Source organism: Dipodomys merriami, unplaced genomic scaffold (assembly GCF_024711535.1).
Source record: "Dipodomys merriami isolate MVZ:Mamm:240054 unplaced genomic scaffold, mDipMer1.0.p SCAF_17, whole genome shotgun sequence".
NCBI lineage: Eukaryota > Metazoa > Chordata > Mammalia > Rodentia > Heteromyidae > Dipodomys > Dipodomys merriami.
Genome location: NW_027203048.1, coordinates 31,441,684 through 31,461,809, shown reverse-complemented (window position 1 = coordinate 31,461,809; position 20,126 = coordinate 31,441,684). Strand labels below are relative to the sequence as shown.

At 43.7% G+C, this 20,126-nt stretch overlaps 1 protein-coding gene across 4 annotated transcripts in view; it reads right to left on the bottom strand.

Annotated features, from left to right (window-relative positions):
- Window positions 1–20,126, bottom strand: part of Sptbn1 (spectrin beta, non-erythrocytic 1) — a 188,551-nt gene that overhangs the window by 8,074 nt on the left and 160,351 nt on the right. For 3 of the 4 annotated variants that reach the window (XM_070025629.1, XM_070025627.1, XM_070025628.1), the window contains 14 exons: window positions 19,630–19,776; window positions 18,268–18,531; window positions 16,483–16,707; window positions 15,605–15,694; window positions 15,150–15,431; window positions 14,182–14,312; window positions 12,836–13,040; window positions 12,131–12,505; window positions 7,991–8,235; window positions 6,368–6,506; window positions 5,233–5,317; window positions 3,192–3,388; window positions 1,781–1,893; window positions 1,072–1,135 (listed from right to left, as the gene is read on the bottom strand). In XM_070025629.1, coding sequence (XP_069881730.1) covers window positions 1,072–1,135; window positions 1,781–1,893; window positions 3,192–3,388; window positions 5,233–5,317; window positions 6,368–6,506; window positions 7,991–8,235; window positions 12,131–12,505; window positions 12,836–13,040; window positions 14,182–14,312; window positions 15,150–15,431; window positions 15,605–15,694; window positions 16,483–16,707; window positions 18,268–18,531; window positions 19,630–19,776 — 2,562 coding nt within the window. Of the gene's footprint in view, window positions 1–645; window positions 1,136–1,780; window positions 1,894–3,191; window positions 3,389–5,232; window positions 5,318–6,367; window positions 6,507–7,990; window positions 8,236–12,130; window positions 12,506–12,835; window positions 13,041–14,181; window positions 14,313–15,149; window positions 15,432–15,604; window positions 15,695–16,482; window positions 16,708–18,267; window positions 18,532–19,629; window positions 19,777–20,126 lie in introns of all 4 variants that reach the window. The other variant, XR_011372528.1, reaches the window with a different exon arrangement.

The window sequence follows — 20,126 nt, the reverse complement described above, 5'->3', positions numbered from 1 at the left end:
ACCAGGAGGCTCCCAAGTGCTCCCTGGCACAGGTCCTGCAGTGTGTCATTCAAGTAATCAGGATGAACCAGAATGGCTTTTGTTCCATTTGTTTGGGAAATTCAGTTTGACACCCCGAAAGCATTGAACAGAGGTCAGGAAGTTGCTAAGGCAGGCTTCCAGAATTCTGTGAGCTGCTGGCACTTGCCATGTCTGGTCAGGGCTGACAGTGACCAAGACAGGGGTGGCAGCAGTCAGTGGGCAATTTACGTCCAAGGCTGGCAGCAATGTGGGCTGCAAGGAAGCCTATGGTTCTCAACTAGGGACTTGGCAGAAAAAAGGTCAGAGTGAAACTGGTTTGTAAAACTAAATGACCCCAGGCTCTCAAATATCACAATCCTGTACTGAAAAGTTAAACAGTTTCCTGAGAATATCTTAGTTCTCCCCCCCCATCCCCTTATCATCTTCAATGAAATGAAATAATGCATCCTTCTTGGAATGTTACACAGCTGACTTTAAGTTGTAATCTCGCTACTCAACATCTCCTTCCTTTTGCACCAGCTTCCTGGTTGCCCTAGCAACTAGCAGGTTAATAGCATCTGTAAATGGCACAGTACCTATATAGCGCAGTACTGTGACCTGTTAGTATAACTGAATGGGCCGTACCTGTTAAGATTCTAGTTTTCTTCTTCATAATGCTGTAATCACATTTAATTTCAATTACTCATGTAAGGCTTTTGCTGTAAAATCTTAATAAAGTAAAAAGCTCACAATAAATAAACAAAAAGTAAGTATGCTGCTTTCAGGCATCGAGAATCCATCAGTTAGGAGACTCAAATAAACATGGATTAAATGCAAACATATATGAAATCACAAAAGGCTATGAATTAAGTAAAATTTTTAACACTTTGGGTGAAGTGGAAGCCAAAAAAAAAAAAAAAAAGTCAAAACCAACAGGATCTGGAAAAAGTGGTTTCTTGACAAATGGTAGTGTGGTAGTGAACTTCACATTCCAGACCATGGCTGGTCACTGGCTGTCCGTCTGCTATTAAAGTTTTTGTAGTTTTGGTAGGTTTGAGAGCGGTAACTAACCCGTGGCGATCCCTGCTCAGCCGGCAAACCATTCTGGGAAACTTGCTCTCCTTTTGAAGTATCCCTGTTAGGTGAGGGGAAGGGGAAAGAGAAAAGAAGCAGGAGGAGGAAAGGAGGGGAGAGAGAAGGGCAAGGAGGGAAAAAGAGAAAAAGGAAATAAGCAACACTCTTTCACACAATGCAACTTTTTAAAAAACCCTGTAACCTCCACGTTTCAGACAGATCTCACCTGGAATAAGCTTAAGGGACAGCCCTGTCCACATGCCCACCAGAGGTTCAGGCTGCTCATACTGTACCAACATAACTAGCCTTTTGCAAACTGAGAATACTTTCTCCCTTTATGTGAAATTACCCAGAATTTCATGCAACTACTGCGAAATCGCTGGCCTGCAGTCTGGGTGGGGAAGCCCACCCACTGAATGCCATGGAAATTCCTGAGTGCGTGTGTGTGCGTCTATGTACAGCACAGTGCCCACACAGTCCAAGAGGCACTGCCTACATTCCAGCTCTGCCACCTACATGGCTTAGGTGACTGCACGATAGACAGTCCATGTGCTCAGGTGTGACTTGGGGGTAACGTGGATTTTCAATGGCATAATGAAATAATGAGCAGGAAGGGATGTGGCCAGACCTCACAAGGCAAGGAAAAAAACCCTCACGATTGCTATGGTAATGAAGATTCCAGCCTCTCCTGCTGCCTGTGACTCACCATTGCTGCTGGGACTCGGCCTCCTCTGAAGCCTTTGTGCTTGGCTCTGGAGAAGGTGGCCGCCTCTTCCTCTCTTCTTCCTCTTGCTGTCTGCGCACTTCCAGTAACTCCAACTGAGGGAGAACACAGTCATGCTCAGCAGGGCTTGGACTTGCCACTTTTATGGAAAGGGAGGCCCTGGCATCTAGTCTCTACCCTAGCTCACACTGGACAACGCGAAGCTCTACCATCCCCAGCAAAATGGCAGGGAGTTCATGGCAACTACAGCTAAACCGAGCCCGCAAGATCTCCCCTTCCCACACTGGTTTGTGTGTCCCCTTAGGAGCATGGATTTAATTTCTAAGTCCACTCTGCTAAAAGAAAAGTGCCCAAATCTCCAGAACATATTAAAAAAACAAAAACAAAAACATAAGAAAGGGGTAAAAATGCATGATAGGAAATGTACTCCTTACCTTACTTATGTAACTGTAACGCCTCTGTACAGTAGCTTTACAATAAAAATTATATATTAAAAAAGAATAAAAAATCACAATAGCAGAGCTCATGCCTATAATACTTGTTACTCAGGATGCTGAGATTAGAGGATTATGGTTTGAGGCCAGTGTGAGCAGAAAAGTCCATTCACCTCCAATTAACTACTAAAAATCCAGAAGTGAGCTGCTGTGGCTCAGGTAGTAGAGCATTAGCCTTAAGCAAAAAATTCAGGAAGAGCACCCAGGTTCTAAGTTCAAGCCCCAGATGGGCACAAAAAAAGAAAAAAGAAGAAAAAGAAAAACCTCAGGATAGTCATCTACCTGTACCAAAGCCATTTCATGAGCAATGTGCACACACTTGGAAGTTCTGTTTTAGCACAGAAGGATGCAGGTACATGTTAAATCCCCAGAATTGTAGAAATTGGAGAACCCCCACCCCTGTCATTTTTGTACACTGCAAAGAATGAATTTTTGAACCATAAGTACCAAAGTCTTAGAAGAAACAATAGCACACTATCCCTCTCCTAAGATTTCTGTACTGGTGAAAGAGACCAATGGGAATGGGAGGTCTGATAGTGGTCCAGGGAGAAGCTACTAATGGAGGAGAATTCAAATCCTGAATTTCTGGAAGGAGAAGTAGTCAAAGAAAAACAAGTCTCAGCCATCAGTTACCAGGCAGAAGACTACTAGACAAACGTCTCAATCCAGGTGTCTGGAAGTGATGGAGAGGTTAGCAGTCCTAAGCCGCTTCCCTGGTGCTATCAGAGAGAGATTTCTGTTGGTCTTACTATGTAGTCCAGGCTGGCAGCAAACTTTACTACCCAGTCTTTCTGCCTCAGCCTCCTAAGGGTTAGGATCACGGGCATGTGAGACCAATTTGGGGACTATCCACATACTTCCAGATCCATGCCCAGGCCATGTATTCAGAGATCACTTACTGTTGTTAGCCTTTCCAGGGCGGAGAACCTCTCGTCCCAGGTCGCTGCAGACTTTTCAAATGCCTCATGGCGCTTGATGAGCTTCTCCACCTCATCCACACTCTGGCCAATTTCGCGGCTGGATAGGTAGGGCTCCTGTCCAAGCAGCCAAGCCTCGGCCACACTGGCGTCCCTTGAGAACTGATGGACCTCCAAAACTGTACAGGGTATACCAAGAATGAATGTGGGCCCAAGACCACCTGGCACCACTGCCCTCTGGTGGCAGCTGGGTGCACAGTTTATAAGAACAGCATGCTCCAGTGTAAATGCCACATGTTATGGACCACTTTATGTATGTCATTTTATCTTCTCAGGCAGTCACATTATTAGGTTAAGAACTGGTAAATTAATTTTAACTGGTAAATTAACTTTAACTTTAGCCCAATATATAAAAAATACCATATTTAACACATAGCCACTGGGCAGATTTGATACTGAGAATACCTCCATAACGATCTGAGAATACTTCAAGTCCCTACGAGACATATATAGGACAGTAGCCATCAGATTGAGAAGTGCAGGTCCAAAATGCACTCTGCTCATTTAGCTCTATCTCCATGAAACAGGCCCTCAGAACCTGGCAGGATTCACAGAATCCTGTTTCTTCTTGGAGGGGAGCAACAGTTTGGACCAAGGTGGCACTGTGCCTCTTTCTTGTCCCTCCATGCGAAAACACTGAACACTCCTCCAGCCCTGCACTTAGGAGGAGGTGGGACTGAATGAAGCTTGCTTCACACTGAGCTAACATTACTTTTCACTGCATCACCAACAGCAATTATTCTTGGGCTAGGCAGGTAACAAGTGGACTGTGGGAGGTACCAGTATCCCTGCAGTGGGATGGCTGTCTATTTTTGACACCTTAGTATCAATTTAGCAATTAAAGAATATGCTATCTCTGCTTAGGGACTTGAAGTGGGGACCACGCAGATAGATCATCATGTTTCAGGTACAAATCTGATATCTGGTTTACTGCAGTGTGTAACATGGCTTTTGCTCAACTGAATGAAATTGGGAGTTTTCAAAAACTACAAGCCATATTCTCAAAGAACAGGGCTCTGAGCCCAATAGGATGTGCATTCACTGAGTCTTCTACAAACCTTTTAGAAAGGGCTCCTTTGGAGTTTACTTCTAGCAAGCACCCAATGTGTGTATGAATAGGCTTAGAACCTAAGGACACACCCAGAGTTCCAATACAGAATGTCAAAGTATAACTCAGCTACTTTTAATGTTCAGAGCAATTTTGAGATGCCATTTCTAATACTATACACTATAATTCTTGCAAGGGCTCATCTTCCTTGATAAAATGAGGATTAAAAAATAGACTTTACAGCCGGGCGCCTATAATCCTAGAGACTCAGGAGGCTGAGATCTGAGGATGGCAGTTCAAAGCCAGCCCGGGCAGGAAAGTCCATGAGAATCTTATCTCCAATAAACCACTAGAAAACAGAAAGTGGCTCAAGCAGTAGAGCGCTTGCCTTGAGCTGAAGAATGCAGGGACAGCGCCCAAGCCCAGAGTTCAAGTCCCATAACCGACCAAAATAAAAATAAAAGCAAATAAAATAGAATAGACTTTACCTCCCAAGATCATTAGAGGTAATACATATGACAAAACACTCAGAAGAATGCTAAAGGCAAGGCAAAACCTTAAGAGATGTTAATGTCATCAATCTTCCACTAAAACCACCAAATATAAGGCAGGCTAGCTTTTCACTTTCTTCACTGTGAGGAAAGAAGTCTTGTTGAAGATGATTGGAGGGGCTCGGTCTCTAAAGCGATGTCACATTATCATATTCATGCACCTAAGGACACCAAAGCCCCAAATCCCACTCACGACACTGTGATCAATCATGGAGTGAAAAATGATGCGTATGCCAGTAAGAAAAAGCAAGAATGCCAAAAATCATCAAGTAATAATAATGCATTAAATAAAGCAGAGAAAAAAACTTGCATGCTTTCCATGGATGCCCGCCCCAAAAGAGTAGAAAAGGAAATATGTCCTTACTCAGTCTTAACCATTCCCATCTGTCTTCCCACTTGTCAATCATTTCTTTTCTCTTTTCCGTCAACTGTAGTAACTTTTCTTTGATCTGTATGAAAAGAAGATTCCAGACATCTTAGTAGGATATACTGTGTCCTTTTCATCTTTCCTGAGAGGTCACTTCACACAAGGAAAGCATCTTTTCTGCAGGGATTACCACTAAACTAGGAACCATCAGCTCTGTTAATGTACATCCTGGAGCAGAGGGAAAAGCATGGCTAGCATGCTTTCAGTAGGAACTGTGGGAAGGGACGAGCTCTCCTTAAAGCTGCTTGGTGGTAAGGAGGCCAACAATGCACTGGGCGTCCCTAACCCCTGGGTGATCACAGTCCTGCAGTAATACATTCACAAAGAGAGGAACAGCAAGAGGAGCCAAGTCCTGGCCTCTGTAAGAGGATGGCATCCCCCTCACCAAGGGAACCTGTCATGAACTTGTCAATGCCAGTACCCTCACAAGCATCTGCAATCATCCCTCTTTGAGCAAAGCGACAAAATGATGGGGCAAATTCAATGGAGAAGCATTGGGAACCAGTAGGCACTGATGGAGGAATAAAGAGAGGTCATTTTTTTTTTTAACCAGAGGCCCCTAAAAAAATTACCTTCTGTGTCACAGAATCACTGGCTTTGGCCTACAATATCGCCTAACTGTCTTACTTTAGGCAGGTAGGAAAAGGGGGTTTTGAAATATGAGGATGTGGGTGTGCACACATGTGGTTCACTTGGTATCTGCAGGTTCTGTAACTAAGGACTCAACCAATGCAGACCGCAAACATTAGGAAAAGAAACTGAAGTTGTGAACAAATTTTTCACGTTATTCCTTAGGCAGCATAGTATAATAATTACCTTTCATTTACCTTGTGTTAGCTGTTATGATTTAAAGCATGCGGGAAGATGTTGCTAGTTATTTACAAATACTATGGCATTTTATATAAGCAGCTATGGAGAGATCCAGGGAGGTCCTAGATACAATCCCCTGTGGGTACTAAGGCATAGCTGTTCACATTTCTGTGTATGATGTGTGCACATGCACGCATACTCAAGTCAGTTTCCATCAACTCCTCCAGCTGATCCATCCCACAGCCCCAAGAAACAGCATTACCTCCTCAGATGCATAGTGCTTCCTAGCCAGCAGGGATTTCCCAAGTTCAATACAGGTTGTGAAACTGTCGTTGCGAGCATCAATTTCAGCTTTGATACCTTGATGATTATTCATTAATAGTTCAACAGATGACACATCCCTAAAATTAGACCAGTAACATCTCTTTTAGGAACTCAAGCTTTTCCCATAAAAGCATGTAGGCTTTCAAACATGCTATCAATCTGAAGGAAAATGATGGCCAAATAGGCCTTTGAGGGTTGATTTACAGGTTGGGTCAATGGGGGTCAAAATTCCAGGGGATGTAGCTCAGAACAGCTCCGTCAGCACAGGCTCCACATTTAGAAGCTGGCTCCTTTTATTTGTGCTGAATAATTTAAAATGGTCACTTGATAAGTATAAGAACACTGCTTGTTTTCTGTTAAGCTTTTACTCTTAAGTGCAATTTGGACAGGCTTTCTGTCAACAAGGTCTGAGGCAGTAACAAGTTCCCCAGGCACTAGCTGCCACAGGCTCAGGATATGTACCCCAGAATAGCTGGGGAAGTCTCTGAACTCAGACAGAAAATGATAAACAGGGGAAACCAGTGGTTTTGTAGTGAGAGCTCCTCAGGGAGAACTAACCATGGCGCAGGGAATTAGACTGCTTTTTATTTCTTATTTTATTTTTGTTGGGTTGTGGGGCTTGAACTCAGGATCTAGGTACTGTCCCTGAGCTCTTTTGCTCAAGGCTAGTGCTCTACCACTTTGAGTCATAGTGCTACTTCTGGTTTTCTGGTGGTTAATTAGAGGTAAGAGTCTCACTGACTTTCCTGCCTGGGCTGGCTTTGAACTATGATCTTCAGATCTCAGCCTAAGTAGCTAGGATTATAGACGTGAGCCACTAGTGCCTGGCAAGACTGCTTTTTAAATGACAGAACTATTTCTTATATTGTGGCATAATTTTTATCTCAATTACAGTGGGTAAATAGCAGGTTTTATCTGTACTTATTTGTTCAACTACTGAATTCTTTTCACTGCCTTGAATGAAACAGAAGTTAAAGGGTAGAAATAGAATAAACATTAACTTACCATCCTACAACACCACTAAAGCAGATGTTGAGAGTGATACCTGTGGTAATGTGTATGGAAGGAACAAAGGGGCTTTTAATCCAATCAACAGGAGAAAAGTGAGCTGGGTTCTAACGGCTCATGTCTGTCATCCTAACTGCTCAGAAGGCTGAGATCTGGGGATCTCGGTTCAAAGCCAGTCTGGGCAGGAAGTCCTTGAGATTCTTATCTCCAATTAATCAATCTCCCCCTCCCCCCCCAAAAAAACAGAAGTAGAGCTGTGGCTAAAGTAGTAGAAGATAGCCTTAAGCAAAAAAGCTCAAGGATAGTACCCAGGACTTAGGACCAGCACACAACAAAATGAAAAACAAAATCTTAGAAAAACCCATCTCATTCCCAAGATAAAGTGGTTAGGAGCGCCCAGGGTACATGACCAGGAGGGCACAGGTGAGTGTGAAATACAACGTAGGAGGGTCCACAGGTCCCTGGCAATGGTGTGTCAGAGACAACTGAACCTATCTCTGTATCCTGACGCCCTGAGTATTACCTTGGCTTCTCCTGACGCCCTGAGTATTACCTTGGCTTCTCCTGGGCTTCTATCTGCCGGATGACATCCTCCATCCAAAGCATGAGGTCCCGCACCATGCTGAAGAAGCGGAACTTGTCCCCTGTGTCCACCAGCCGCACCCTGCGGCCCTCACAGGCGTCCAGGAGGGACTTCCAGGCTTCCAGGACCTCGTTCTCACGCTTCTGGATGTCGTCAGCCTTGTCACCCGCATAGGCTGCCTGGAGGCGAGCTGCATCCTCCTGCAGCTGCCTCACCTGCAAAGCCACGGGGAAGATGAGTCAGGTTTGACCCCAGATTCCCCACACTCCTTCCTCACAACGCTGCTACTAATGGAGCGCTAGGTCAAAATGGGCCTGGTGCCTCTCAAGGAGTTCTGATTTCACGGAGGACCACCAACTCAGAAAGACACAGGTTTCTATAAACCTATGAAACTGCATAGTTAGCTCTCTAATAATAAAGTAAAATGCTACAGACATACAGGCCAGGAAGGTGAGGAAAGGCGCTCTGGAAGTGGCCGGGGATATAAAGTGGGGCACTTCTAGATACAGCCCAAAAAATAAACACCTTCCCTACTCACTGGGGGTTAAGGTAATTTTTATTGGCTGGGTGCTGGTGACTCCCATCTGTAATCCTAGCTTCTCCTGAGGGCGAGATCTGAGGATTGTGGTTCAAGGCCAGGCATGGGCAGGAAAGTCCATGAGACTCTAATCTCCAAATAACTACCAAAAAAGCTGGACATGGATTTATGGCTCAAGTGGTAGCTCTGAACAAAAAAGCTCAGGACCAGCACAAAGCAAACAAACAAACAAAAGCCCTGTAAAACTGTACATTAATAGCAAGAATGATGACTTAGTAAAATGTAGCCACAAATACACTTCTACTTACAGCTAAATATTTTGCTGAGCTATCTTTATAGCTATGACATTCATCAAAAGAAAAGTAAAATATTAACAAGTCAACAAAAATTGGACACCCTAAGAAATGTCAGCATAGGAAATTAACATAGGTCTTAAACATGAAAAGATGCCAGGTGATGACATGAATACTGTTATCTATTTGTTGGCCAAAATTCAGCTTTGAAGATGCATTTGTCAGTGAGATCATTCATTGTTGCTTGACTCATAAGAGGCTATAGCTCATCTAGAAGGTGATGGACAGTACCTATCAAAATAATATTTGCATGTATCTTCTGTTTATAATTCCATTTGGGGAATTTGTCATATATATATGTATATGTATATATATCCTTGCACACTGAGGAAGGGAAATACATACTTTTTACCACAGCATGATCTATATAAGCAAAAGATGGATCTCCATTAGTGATGGACTGGTTGAAAGTGCAGCCCTTGTGTAGCTATGAGAAAAATGGGGAAATGCTCTAAGTACTCGCATGTAAGTGCTCGGAGTAAGTAGAAAAAGCAAGGTCAGGTGGTATGTATAATATTCTGCTTTTTGTGCAAAATGAGGGAAAAAATACAGCTGATTTGTTGTCTAAAATAGGAACAGTAACTGTGACTATTTTATGCTTAATATTTCCTTCAAACTTTGTTTTTATACTTTATATTTCAGCAGTGCCATGCCCACAATGTCTAATCAAGATATACACAATACAGTGGAAGAGACAATCATTATTTCCTGATAAGACGTTCTCACAAAGTCCACGGACAACAGCTCTGCACATCAGGCGTCCTCATGGATATCTGTGAGGAGAGTATCTGGAGAAATGCTGTACAGGGATAATGGGATAGGAACAGACAATGTGAAGCAGGGGAGGGGCCCGGAGGGGAGGGTCACTGCCCCTCAACTGCATAACGACTTTTTAAATGGTGGTAAGAAAATAAAGCTTTTGCTAAAGCACCGATGGGATTTGGTTTCGATGGTGATTTGATTTCCATATCTTAAAGACTTTGGGATTAAATATTTTTTTAATAGTTAAGGCTTAAGTATAACTCATTATCATGAGCAAATTTGTAAGAAATTATCTGAAAAGGGCTAGTTTGCTATATTCTAACCAAATCTTTCCCTGTGCCTCTTGCTCTTCTGAATGGACTCATACAACAAAAAGTGCAGTGGAAGAGGCTATGTACAACTGAAAATTCCCACAGAAGTTAACTGGCTTTTTGCACAGCTACTCAAGACCATCCCCTGGGGCAGATATTGTATGATGCCCTCATCTCCCACTGCTCCACCCCCAGGCACTTATGTAGACAGCAGTAGGTCAAGCTGGCAAAAGATGACACAGCCCAGCAGGAGATACTTCCTACTCAGGGAGCCTGTACCACAAGGATTGGCAACACTTGCAGTCATAAAGTGCCTAGGCATACGTTATGGTGAGACAGGCAGAGACCGTCGGACACGAGGAGGTGGATGGTTCCTGACCTGGATGGAACTGAACTCTTCTTGGGCTTTCTCACTACTCCAAGTCTGAAGACATTGAGTGAAAAACAAGAGAGCAACTCCATCATCTCTTAGTTCTCTTGTAATTCTAAAGTAATGATTTTAAGATGCATAGGGAAGACTTGCTGTTGCTGCTTTGTCTCTAGGCCTCCAAAAGTTTCCCTAGGCTTTTGTCATAGGAAATCAATTAGAAAATAGTCGTAATACTTTTACTCTCACATACCTAAATTTCATCTCAATATTCAGAGTACTGGGGAATTAAAACTAAACAGGTAAGTTAACTTTCAGCCATATAGTGACAAGAATTATGAATTTAACATCAGTGAGATGACAATGGCAGTCTGGTACCAAAACACAGTAAGAATGATGCCTTCAATGGAGCCTGGCCTGGCCAGCTCTAAGCTTTTTTTTTTTTTTAAACTAAAGATATACTGGAACACAGCCATACCTATTCATCCCACATTTTCTATTGCTGCTTTATACTAAGATGGCAAAGGCAAGTAGTTATAATAAAAACTAAATGTTCCACATAAAACCAATAAATATTTACTATTTGGTCTTTGGGAGAAAATGTCTGCTACCCAGGGTACTAATCAGTGTTCGCCTTTTTCTTTTTTCTATGTGGCTTCATAAAGGGCCTTATGCTCCTTATGTTCCTGCTGAACGTTTCTGCTCTACGGCTGGTGGTCTACCACTTGAGTGAGCCACACCTCCACTGCAGCTTTTTGCTTGTTAACTGGAGATGAGAATCTGTTTTGTCTGCACAGGCTGGCTTTAAATATCCATCCTCAGATCTCAACCTCGTGAGTAGTTGGGACTAATTTCATGTGTAAGCCACTGGTGCCTGGAAATACATTTCAATAGACAAAAACAAAACCCCTCAAGACTAGTATTTGTAATCAAATTGGTTTCTCTTCTAGGTCCATGAACTATATCATTTCTTTTTCAACTAAATGTAAATTTTCAACTAAAAGGGATATGACTAAACAGGAAACTGCACAGAGTTTAGAAATTAGAGAATGTTTACACTAGATTCTTTCTGTTATACTGTTATTACTTTGTCAAACATTTTTTTTTTGGGGTCCGGTAGTGGGGCCTGAACTCTGGGCCTGGGCGCTGTCCCTCAGCTCTTCAGCTCAAGGCTAGCACTCTACCACTTGAGCCACAGCGCCACTTCCGGCTTTTTTCTTTTTGCTTATGTGGTGCTGAGGAATCAAACCCAGGGTCTCAGGCATGCAAGGCAAGCGCTCTACCACTGAGCCACCTTCCCAGTCCCCATTTTTTAAACAAAGTCTTTGTGTTAGCTGATCAATACTGAGGGGGAAAACACCAGGCACACTAAAATGTTAGAATCTCATTTTTTTTCTTTTGGGATGGTTCATGGAAAATAACAAGGTATTGTTTTGGAAACTATTCTGGATGGAAATGTTAACATACCATAAAGTCTTATTGAAGCCTATACCTTGCAATGTGTGTGTGTATGTGTGTGCAGACATTTATTTATTATAATCATGAGTATTTAACAATGTTTGCAAATGTGGCAAACTCAGCACCTGATGGACTGAAAAGCTCTTACAAAATGGGAGTATTATCATAATGTGTGTGCATGAGCATGTATTATTTAATCCTGCTAATCTTTCAGGCATGTTTGGAGGACGTAAGGAACAGAGAGGAACAGAGAGACACTCAGAGATTCACTAAGATGCTATGTAAAGTTTCTACATTGTGTTTTAGTACATCACCACCCACCTGAGTGCCCAGAGCTTGGATGTCATGCTCAAAGGTGGTGTGCATTCTCTGTAAGGTCTCCACGGTGTTCTGATCTCTCCCAAGCTCCTCAGGGAGTTTCTTGTGTTTATCCTGGATACGCCCAAAGATTTCCTTGGCATCATGATAAAACTTATGCAGTTCATAGGAGGCAGCCAGAATCTGTGTTCTCGTGTCAATGAGCTCCAGCAGATCAGCCCAGGCTTCATTAAGGCCATCCTTCCATTCAGCGATGGTGGCAGCATCCGAGTGTCCAGAGTTGATGAGATCATCTGCCATGTGATTGACCGTGTCCACACGTTCTTGTCCAATGTTCCCTGTGTCTCGAGCAAATTCCCGGAATCGTTCTTGCAACATCTGAAAGGAGGATGGGTATAAAGAAATCAATGAGACCACTGGGAACATTTTACTTCCTGATCCCATGAATGTCGTTGGCAAAGAAACTGCCTCTAAGTGGGAGGTAACAAGTAATATGCATGACTTTAAGAACAACAGATCTGTGCTCTAAAACATATCCGGTCTTGCACAATGCAAAGAGTAAACCACTTCTAGGAACCAAGTGGAAACAGAACCCCATGACTTCTGACTAGAATGCAGGACATTGCATTCACCCACAGCTCAGGAATGCAATCGGACTTCCACACACTTCTTCACTACGTACCACTCAAGCTCTGCCCAGGTACTTACGGTGACGTGCTCGTAGTCCTGCCCCAGCTCATGGGACCCTGCGACCACCTCCCTCTCAGCAATCCACTGCTCTAGGTCATCCACCTCCCGGTTGAGCTGGAATAGCCTGTGCCTCTCATCTAGCTTGCCTCTCCTCTCTTCAGCAAGGTCCTTCAGGCCAGCATATAGCTTATCTACTTTGGACTGCCGCATGCTAATGCGCTCACTGAAAAAGGGGGAGAAAGACACCTTAAATGTCAAGTTTCTTCCTGGGGAGAAACAAAGGAGGGAACGTTAATACAAATTTTCTCTAAGGAAGCTTCTGCTTATACCTTTTAGCCTGAAAAAGAAAACTCTAAAATTCAATTTCAAATGATAAAGAGAGCTAGTAAGTAAACCAAACACACTAATTAAGACCAGAAACCATCTTGAACGTAACAATTGGGAGGAGGAGGGGCCTGTAACTGCACTACTGGCTCTGTAAGTCAGTATTTCCTTAAGAAGTTATCGCAAAACTCTGAAGCTACCTTCCATTCTCAGATACAACGCTACCAGTTACAGACAAGATGCTGCCGCCTGGCACCCGATGGCCTCCATCTCCTCTGTGTGCGTGTGCTTGCCTTTGCTAGGGCAGCTGGCTCTGGCTACATTTCCTGGCTCTTGAGTGTGCTTTTTTTAAGGGCTGAATCTTCTTTCCTCACAACAGGAAATTAGAGAGACAAGAACTTGCTGGTGCCTATCCCTGGAGATGAGGGGGGTGGGGTGGGGGGAAGGGTGACTTTCTTGAGAATCTAATCATGAATATATTCCCTGACTTCATCTCCTCTAATCTGCCTTGGTTAAACATACAAAGTTGATCTTTTTTCCACTCTGAGTCATAAAAAGCAATTACAGAAAATGCCTGAAATGTATGCTCTTGAAGTTAATGCTCTTGCCCCATATATAGTCAGTGAGTACCACACACCTACCTATGTTTCCTCTAAGATGTTCTGAGTACTTGATATGTAAAAGTTAGGATACAATTTTGTTCTTTTTTCCCCCTATAGGTCCATTGATTTACTTATTTATTTGTAGTCTGGGAAGAGATCCAGGACCTTGAGCATACTAGGTACATATTCCACATCTGAGCTATATCCCCAGCCTGTAGATCCTTACACTGTCTTCCACTCACCTTAAAAGTAGTAACTGTTCTCCTAATAAATTAGATGACAATGAAACTGTTCATTCTTCTGGTTCACCAGATACCGTTTAAGTCTATGGTAAGAACACTTCCCAAAGATCCCCCTTGGCACTAAGTTAAGATGAATGCTGCCATTTTCTTCTTGGGCAGCTTAGTAAAAGATTCACTGAAGAACAGAAAGTCTCACCTTTCAGGATGGCTGTCAGCCACCAATGCCCGGCTTGTCTTGGAGAGCTGGTGTACTGTCTCTGCATAGTCCTCCACAGCTTGTTCTAAAATTTGGTGTTTCTTCAACATGGAGACAGCACTCTGCTCATCCTGCAAAGAGAGGGACTGTCACAACCACAGTGGCCCCTTTGGTCTGATACCACCACAGGCTAGCTGTGCAGTGGGACAGGAGGTAGGACAATCAGAAAGAAAAACACTACAAATGTGGTATGACTTGTAAGCAGGAAATGTTCAGAGAGGATCACGGACTGGACAGAGGTCTCTATAGGGGAACATGATAACCCAGAGTGACCAAGGCCCTTCTGAGATACAGAGTCAAGTACAGGGGTTGGGAAGGTGGCTCAGTGGTAGAGCGCTTGCCTTGCATGCATGAGGCCCTGAGTTCAATTCCTCAGCACCACATAAGCAAAAAGAAAAAAGCCGGAATTGGCGCTGTGGCTCAAGTGGTAGAGCGCTAGCCTTGAGCTGAAGAGCTTAGGGACAGCAGCCAGGCCCAGAGTTCAGGCCCCACAACCTGAGTCAAGTATAGGTAGGCCAAGTGTCCCAGGCTGGCCGTAACCCCACAGCTGGTCAAGCATGAAGATGACAGCATTAGGGAACCTTAAAATATTTTAAGGGTATCAAAGCCATTTTGATTATGGCACTCTATATAGGATTCTGGCAAATTTCTTTATACAAAAGAAGTAACAGGATGAATCACCATGATGACGCACAATTCAGTCATGAAGATGAAGTGTCCAGGGTAAAAAGAAGTCAGATTTTAGCCACCTCTGCACACTATGGTGCCTCTCTGTAACACTCAAAAGAAGAAGCAAAAGGTGGCTCACTGAAGAGCCCCCAGCAAGCCCAAGCGCACGGTCTGAGTTTGAGGCCCTTGTGAGGAATGGGCCTCGCGCTCCTCTTAGGGAGGGCGGGAGCCACTCTCACCTTGGCCTTCTCCTCAGACATCATGTACAGCTCCTGCTCGCTCATCCATGCTTCGGCTTCAGCGGCGTCAAAGTAGTATTGCTGGGCCTTGTGCGCCTCCTCAAGGCGTCGGTGGCGTTTCTCCGTCTCCTCAATGAGGAGACCCCACAGCTGCTTCAGGTCGGCGAGCCTCTGTCTGATGGCCTCCGCATTGAGGCTGCTGCTGTCAGTGACGATATTTTGGCTTCTCTCAAAGATGTCATCAATGCGAGGCTGATGCCCCTGGATTTCTTTCTGGAGCGTCTGTGTGGGAGCGGAACACACCCCAAGTCTCGTTAAATGACCATAGCCTGCTGCTTATGTCAAACTGTTAAGAGCCATAAACTTGCAAGCCTTCAAAGCTCTCTCATTTTTTCTGCCTTGAGATGTGGAACAATTATTTACCAGGCTGAACTAGCTAGAGCAGAAATGCTTACCTGGTTTTTCTTTATTAGCAGCTGAACAGTCTGGAGGTTGTGGCCGTGATCTGTGGAAGTTGCCAAAGGCATCCTCTCACCAACCCACAACTGGAAAGAATTGCAAGTAAGTGGTCAGGACTGCATAGAAGGATAAATATTTGACATAAACAAGAGTATCAGGAGGACCAGCTGCAGAGAGTGTGCCAAATCCTTCTTTAAGGGGCCACCAGAGGGCGGGCAATGGGGCAATGCTTGGATCTCAAATCCCAACTCATCCTTAATGTCAGAGCCTTACAGGTTTTTTTTTGTTTTGTTTTTTTAAGCACCATTGAAGGGGTACTAAAATTCTGGAGTAGAAGTAGAGCAGGGCACAGTGGCGCATGCTTATATTCCTAGCAACTCTGGAGGCTGACATTGGGGGAGATCAGGTTTCAGGCCAGTTTAGGCAAAAAAGTTCACAAGACTCCAGCTCAACTGAAGAAGCTAGACACAACTACATCCACTTGTCATACCAACTACATCCACTTGTCATACCAACTACATCCCTGGTTCATGCATATGACATGCTCGGACAAAAAGTGACACCCTGTGTCAAAATAAGCAAAGACAAACAAACAAGGTTGAAGGTATGTCTCAGCTGTAGATGCCTGATTTTTAAGTGTGAAGCTGAGTTCAAACCCCAGTATCACCAAAGGAGAGAGAGAAAGAAAAAAACCTGGATTTATCTTCAGAAAAGCAGAGAATGGAGTTGTATCATGTGGGAAGGGGAAGAACCCCTAGAAAAGAGGAGAGCCTGGGCTGTGAATGCTCAGCGCACTAATGTGGCCTAAGTGAGCATAACAGTGAGAACATGGGCTTCTGAAAAGGCAAGGTTATCTGGGACAGTGTCTACTCACGATCTCGTCTTCCACATCTCTGTTGAACTGATGGATCTCTTTGGAGGCCAGCAGATTATGCTTCCTTTCATTCAAGGGTTCGAGCAGCTCCATGAATTTGGTCTGCACAGTGAGGCGCTTGCTGTCTACCTCATCGGTGCTCTTCCCTTCCTGACTCAGAGCTTGGGCCTGGCTCTGAAGCTCCTCAATTTCCTTCTTCCGTACTTCCATCTGGTTCTCCAGCATCTAAAAGTGAAAGACACAGCGACGTTGCATCAGAGCAGGGGAAACATAGATGGACCTATCAAGTATCTGTTTGGTGTACAGGACAAAAAGGAAGACTGAAGAATAAATATAAACTTATACAGTAGAAAGTCTAAGAAATGGCTCCACTGGGGGCGGGGGGAGGATGGGAAGGGATGGGAAAACAAAGGAGGAGGCTACAATGCTTGATAAGAAATGTACTCATTATCTTGCCCATGTAATTGTAACCCCTCTGTACAGTATTTTCACAATAAAAAAATAAAAATTTTAAAAAAAAGAAATGGCTCCACCATCAAGCAATCTACTAGTTGGCAATCCAGTTCATCAGCTGATACCAAAATGTCCCTTTCTAGGATTTTAAAGTTTGAGTAATATTCAAACTTGTCCATGAGCCTAATAAAGGAAAGGTCAGCTTTTATTTGCTTGTCCAGAAACCAGCTTTACCCTCAGAAAGGAGTTATGTTAGTCTTGAAGCCCTAGTTCATTTAAGGAAGGTAATGTTAACCTGCCTTTATTTCCTTGGTTAAAAAGCGGATGGAGGTCATACTGAACAATCAGTGGAACACATACTAGTTCTTCATTTAAAGAGAATGGATGAACTGGGCGCTGGTAGCTCACGTTTGCAATCCTAGCTACTCAGGAGGCTGAGATCTGAAGATCATGGTTCAAAGCCAGCCATAGCATGAAAGCCCCGGAGACTCTTATCTCCAATAAACGGCTTAGAAAACCGGAAGAGGTGCTGTGGCTCAAGTGGTAGAATGCTAGCCTTGAGCAAGAAAGAAAATGGGTGAAAGTAGAGGCCTCTTGCTCAGGACCTATCATAGGAGAAAGCCATATACTGACAGCTTAGGAAAAATAGGTGTTTCATTTGTGTATAGACTGGCACCATTCTCAGGTAGAGGAGGAAAGCAGCTCCTCTACAGGGAAACTACCTGTGGGGGAAAAATACTTCATGCACAGTAACTTGCAGAACAGTCAGTGACCAAGTCACTTAACTAAAGGCGAGGTCAGTGTCACTTTGATGAAGAAACCAGCCTCAGTACTCAGCCACTGTCCTGTAGTGCCTGGTCTCCTCACAGCTGCAGTGACCAGGACTCAGGTTGCAGAGCTAGCCAGGGGAGCCACACACGCACTTCTCTCAACCCCAAAGCAACTGTTTTCTCATTGAATAGTAAATTCACTTGCCTTTTGAGCCTTCTGCTGCGATACAGAAATGTGGAAAAACCCAGATTTTTCTTCTATGGTCTCTAAGTACCTTGAATAATTTGGATAGCTGACAGGCATCTACACATTATACAACAAACCATGTAAATATGATACTTTCATTTGCATGAGATGCACAGCTTAACTATAGAAAGATATTTTCCAAAGTGTTCCATGCTGACACCTAACACTTTTACTGACACTTTTTCTAGCTGACTCTGGAAATGCCCTATGATGCTGTCAGGGTAAGCACTTTGCTGGGCATTAAATCCCTTCACATGGAAAGCAGATGGCTGAAAACAGGCAAAGCCCAAGGAGGTTGCTGCCTTGTCCACTTGCCTGTTGCTTTTTCAGCAGGATGTTGACGCTGGTAAGGTCTTTGCCATAATCGTCAGACTGAATCTGACTCTCCAGGCCATGGAGCCATTTATCCAGATCTGCGCAGCTCTGGGTAAAAAGTTCAGCCTTGTTTGCATCAAAGAGCCGCTGGGCCTTGGTCTGGGTGGTGGATTCAAGGACTTCCCACATTTTATGTAAACCAGTGAGTTTCTCCTTCACCACAGCTTCCGTCTCAGGCTTTTCTGAAATGAGCTGCATTCCTTCCTGGAAAACACAAACCAGTATGGTTGTAATTAAATACAATTTGCAAGAAAGTAAATGTCACCGTGTAAAACAAACCTAACATTTGATCTGATTGACCCATTCGTTCAGCACACACATGCTCACATTCACAAATTCTTCTCATTAGAAGTTACTACCAAATAAAATCAACAATGGTCTCAGCTAAACACAAAATTTCCAGGGAGTACATTCCTAATTGCCACATGCAGAAATAGTATCAACTGCAGCAATGGGATATTCAGTGCTAATAAACCAAGGTTTCCCCCCTCCACTTCATGCCCCAGAGACCATAGCCATCACATCTTTCTAACTCTTAGGAGCCTGGTGCAATATATCAAGTATGAGGGGAGAGAAGGGAGGATGGGAAACTTATGGTACTCAGTTGAAGTGCCTGATGGTTCACAGCAGTCACATGTGGAAGATTTAAACACATAGTTCTTTTTGTTTTCCTTTTTGCCAATCTTGAGCTTGAACCCTGGGCTTGGGTGCTGTTCATGAGCTCCTTTTGCTCAAGGCTAGATAGCACTCTACCACTTGAGCCACACAGAACCACTTCCAGCTTTTACTATAATTGGAGGTCTCACAGATTTTCCTGCCTGGGCTGGCTTTGAACTGTGATTTTCAGATCACAGTAGCTGAGTAGCTAGGACCAAGAGGTGTGAGCCACTGGAGACCAGCAAACACATAATATTTTAAAATCTTGTGCAACTATATCTGATAAAGCTTATCACAGTATACCACAGGCAAATATGACCCAGATCGAAGGACAGAGGGGTCCACGGTCCACCAGTAGCAGCAGAAGAGACGCATAACAGAGACCAAGTATTTGCTTGAAGATGAGCCAGGTTTTCTGAGACTTTTGATTGGGTTTCTGTTTCCCCTTCTGGTAGGGTGAAGTCACCAACTGGCAAGTGAGAGGCAGATTGCCACTGGCTATGGAACTTTCATAAATGACAACATAGGCTCAAATATGCTGGTGTATTTTGAAGGAAAAAAATGAGTGCATCCACACCTTCAGCTCCTTCTCCTCATCAGGGCCACCACACGGTAACAGGGCCCTCCTCAAACGTTTTAACCCACCTTCTCAATTTTGTCAAGCCATTCTTTGTTAGATGCAAGTTCTGCCATAAATGCTTGGTGCTTCAACCATTTACTGTGCAGATTTCTGGCTTCATCGTAAGACATGTCCTGGGCTGTAAGCATCTTTTCATTGATCCAGAGAGAAAGCTGAAACAACAACAAAAACATAAGAAAGTTTTCAGAGACTGTCATTATACCTATCAACTTTTCCCCCTCCTTAGAAAGGATTGTAGTGTTAGACTACGAATACTGTACATTTCCATGTCAACACACAACCAGATGTTTAACTTTCCAACTCTGAGCCACAAGTATCCATTATAAGGAGTCTGTACGCAAGCTAGGTCTAAACTGTACATGGAATATAAAACCTGTAAGTACAAAAACAATGAGCCAATTTCCAAACTAGAAGACACTTTCAACCAGCTTTTCCCAAAGGCTTGTATTTAAAATTCTGCTCTAACTAGTCCAAGTCTAAACCTTTTCTCCCTTCCAAATAT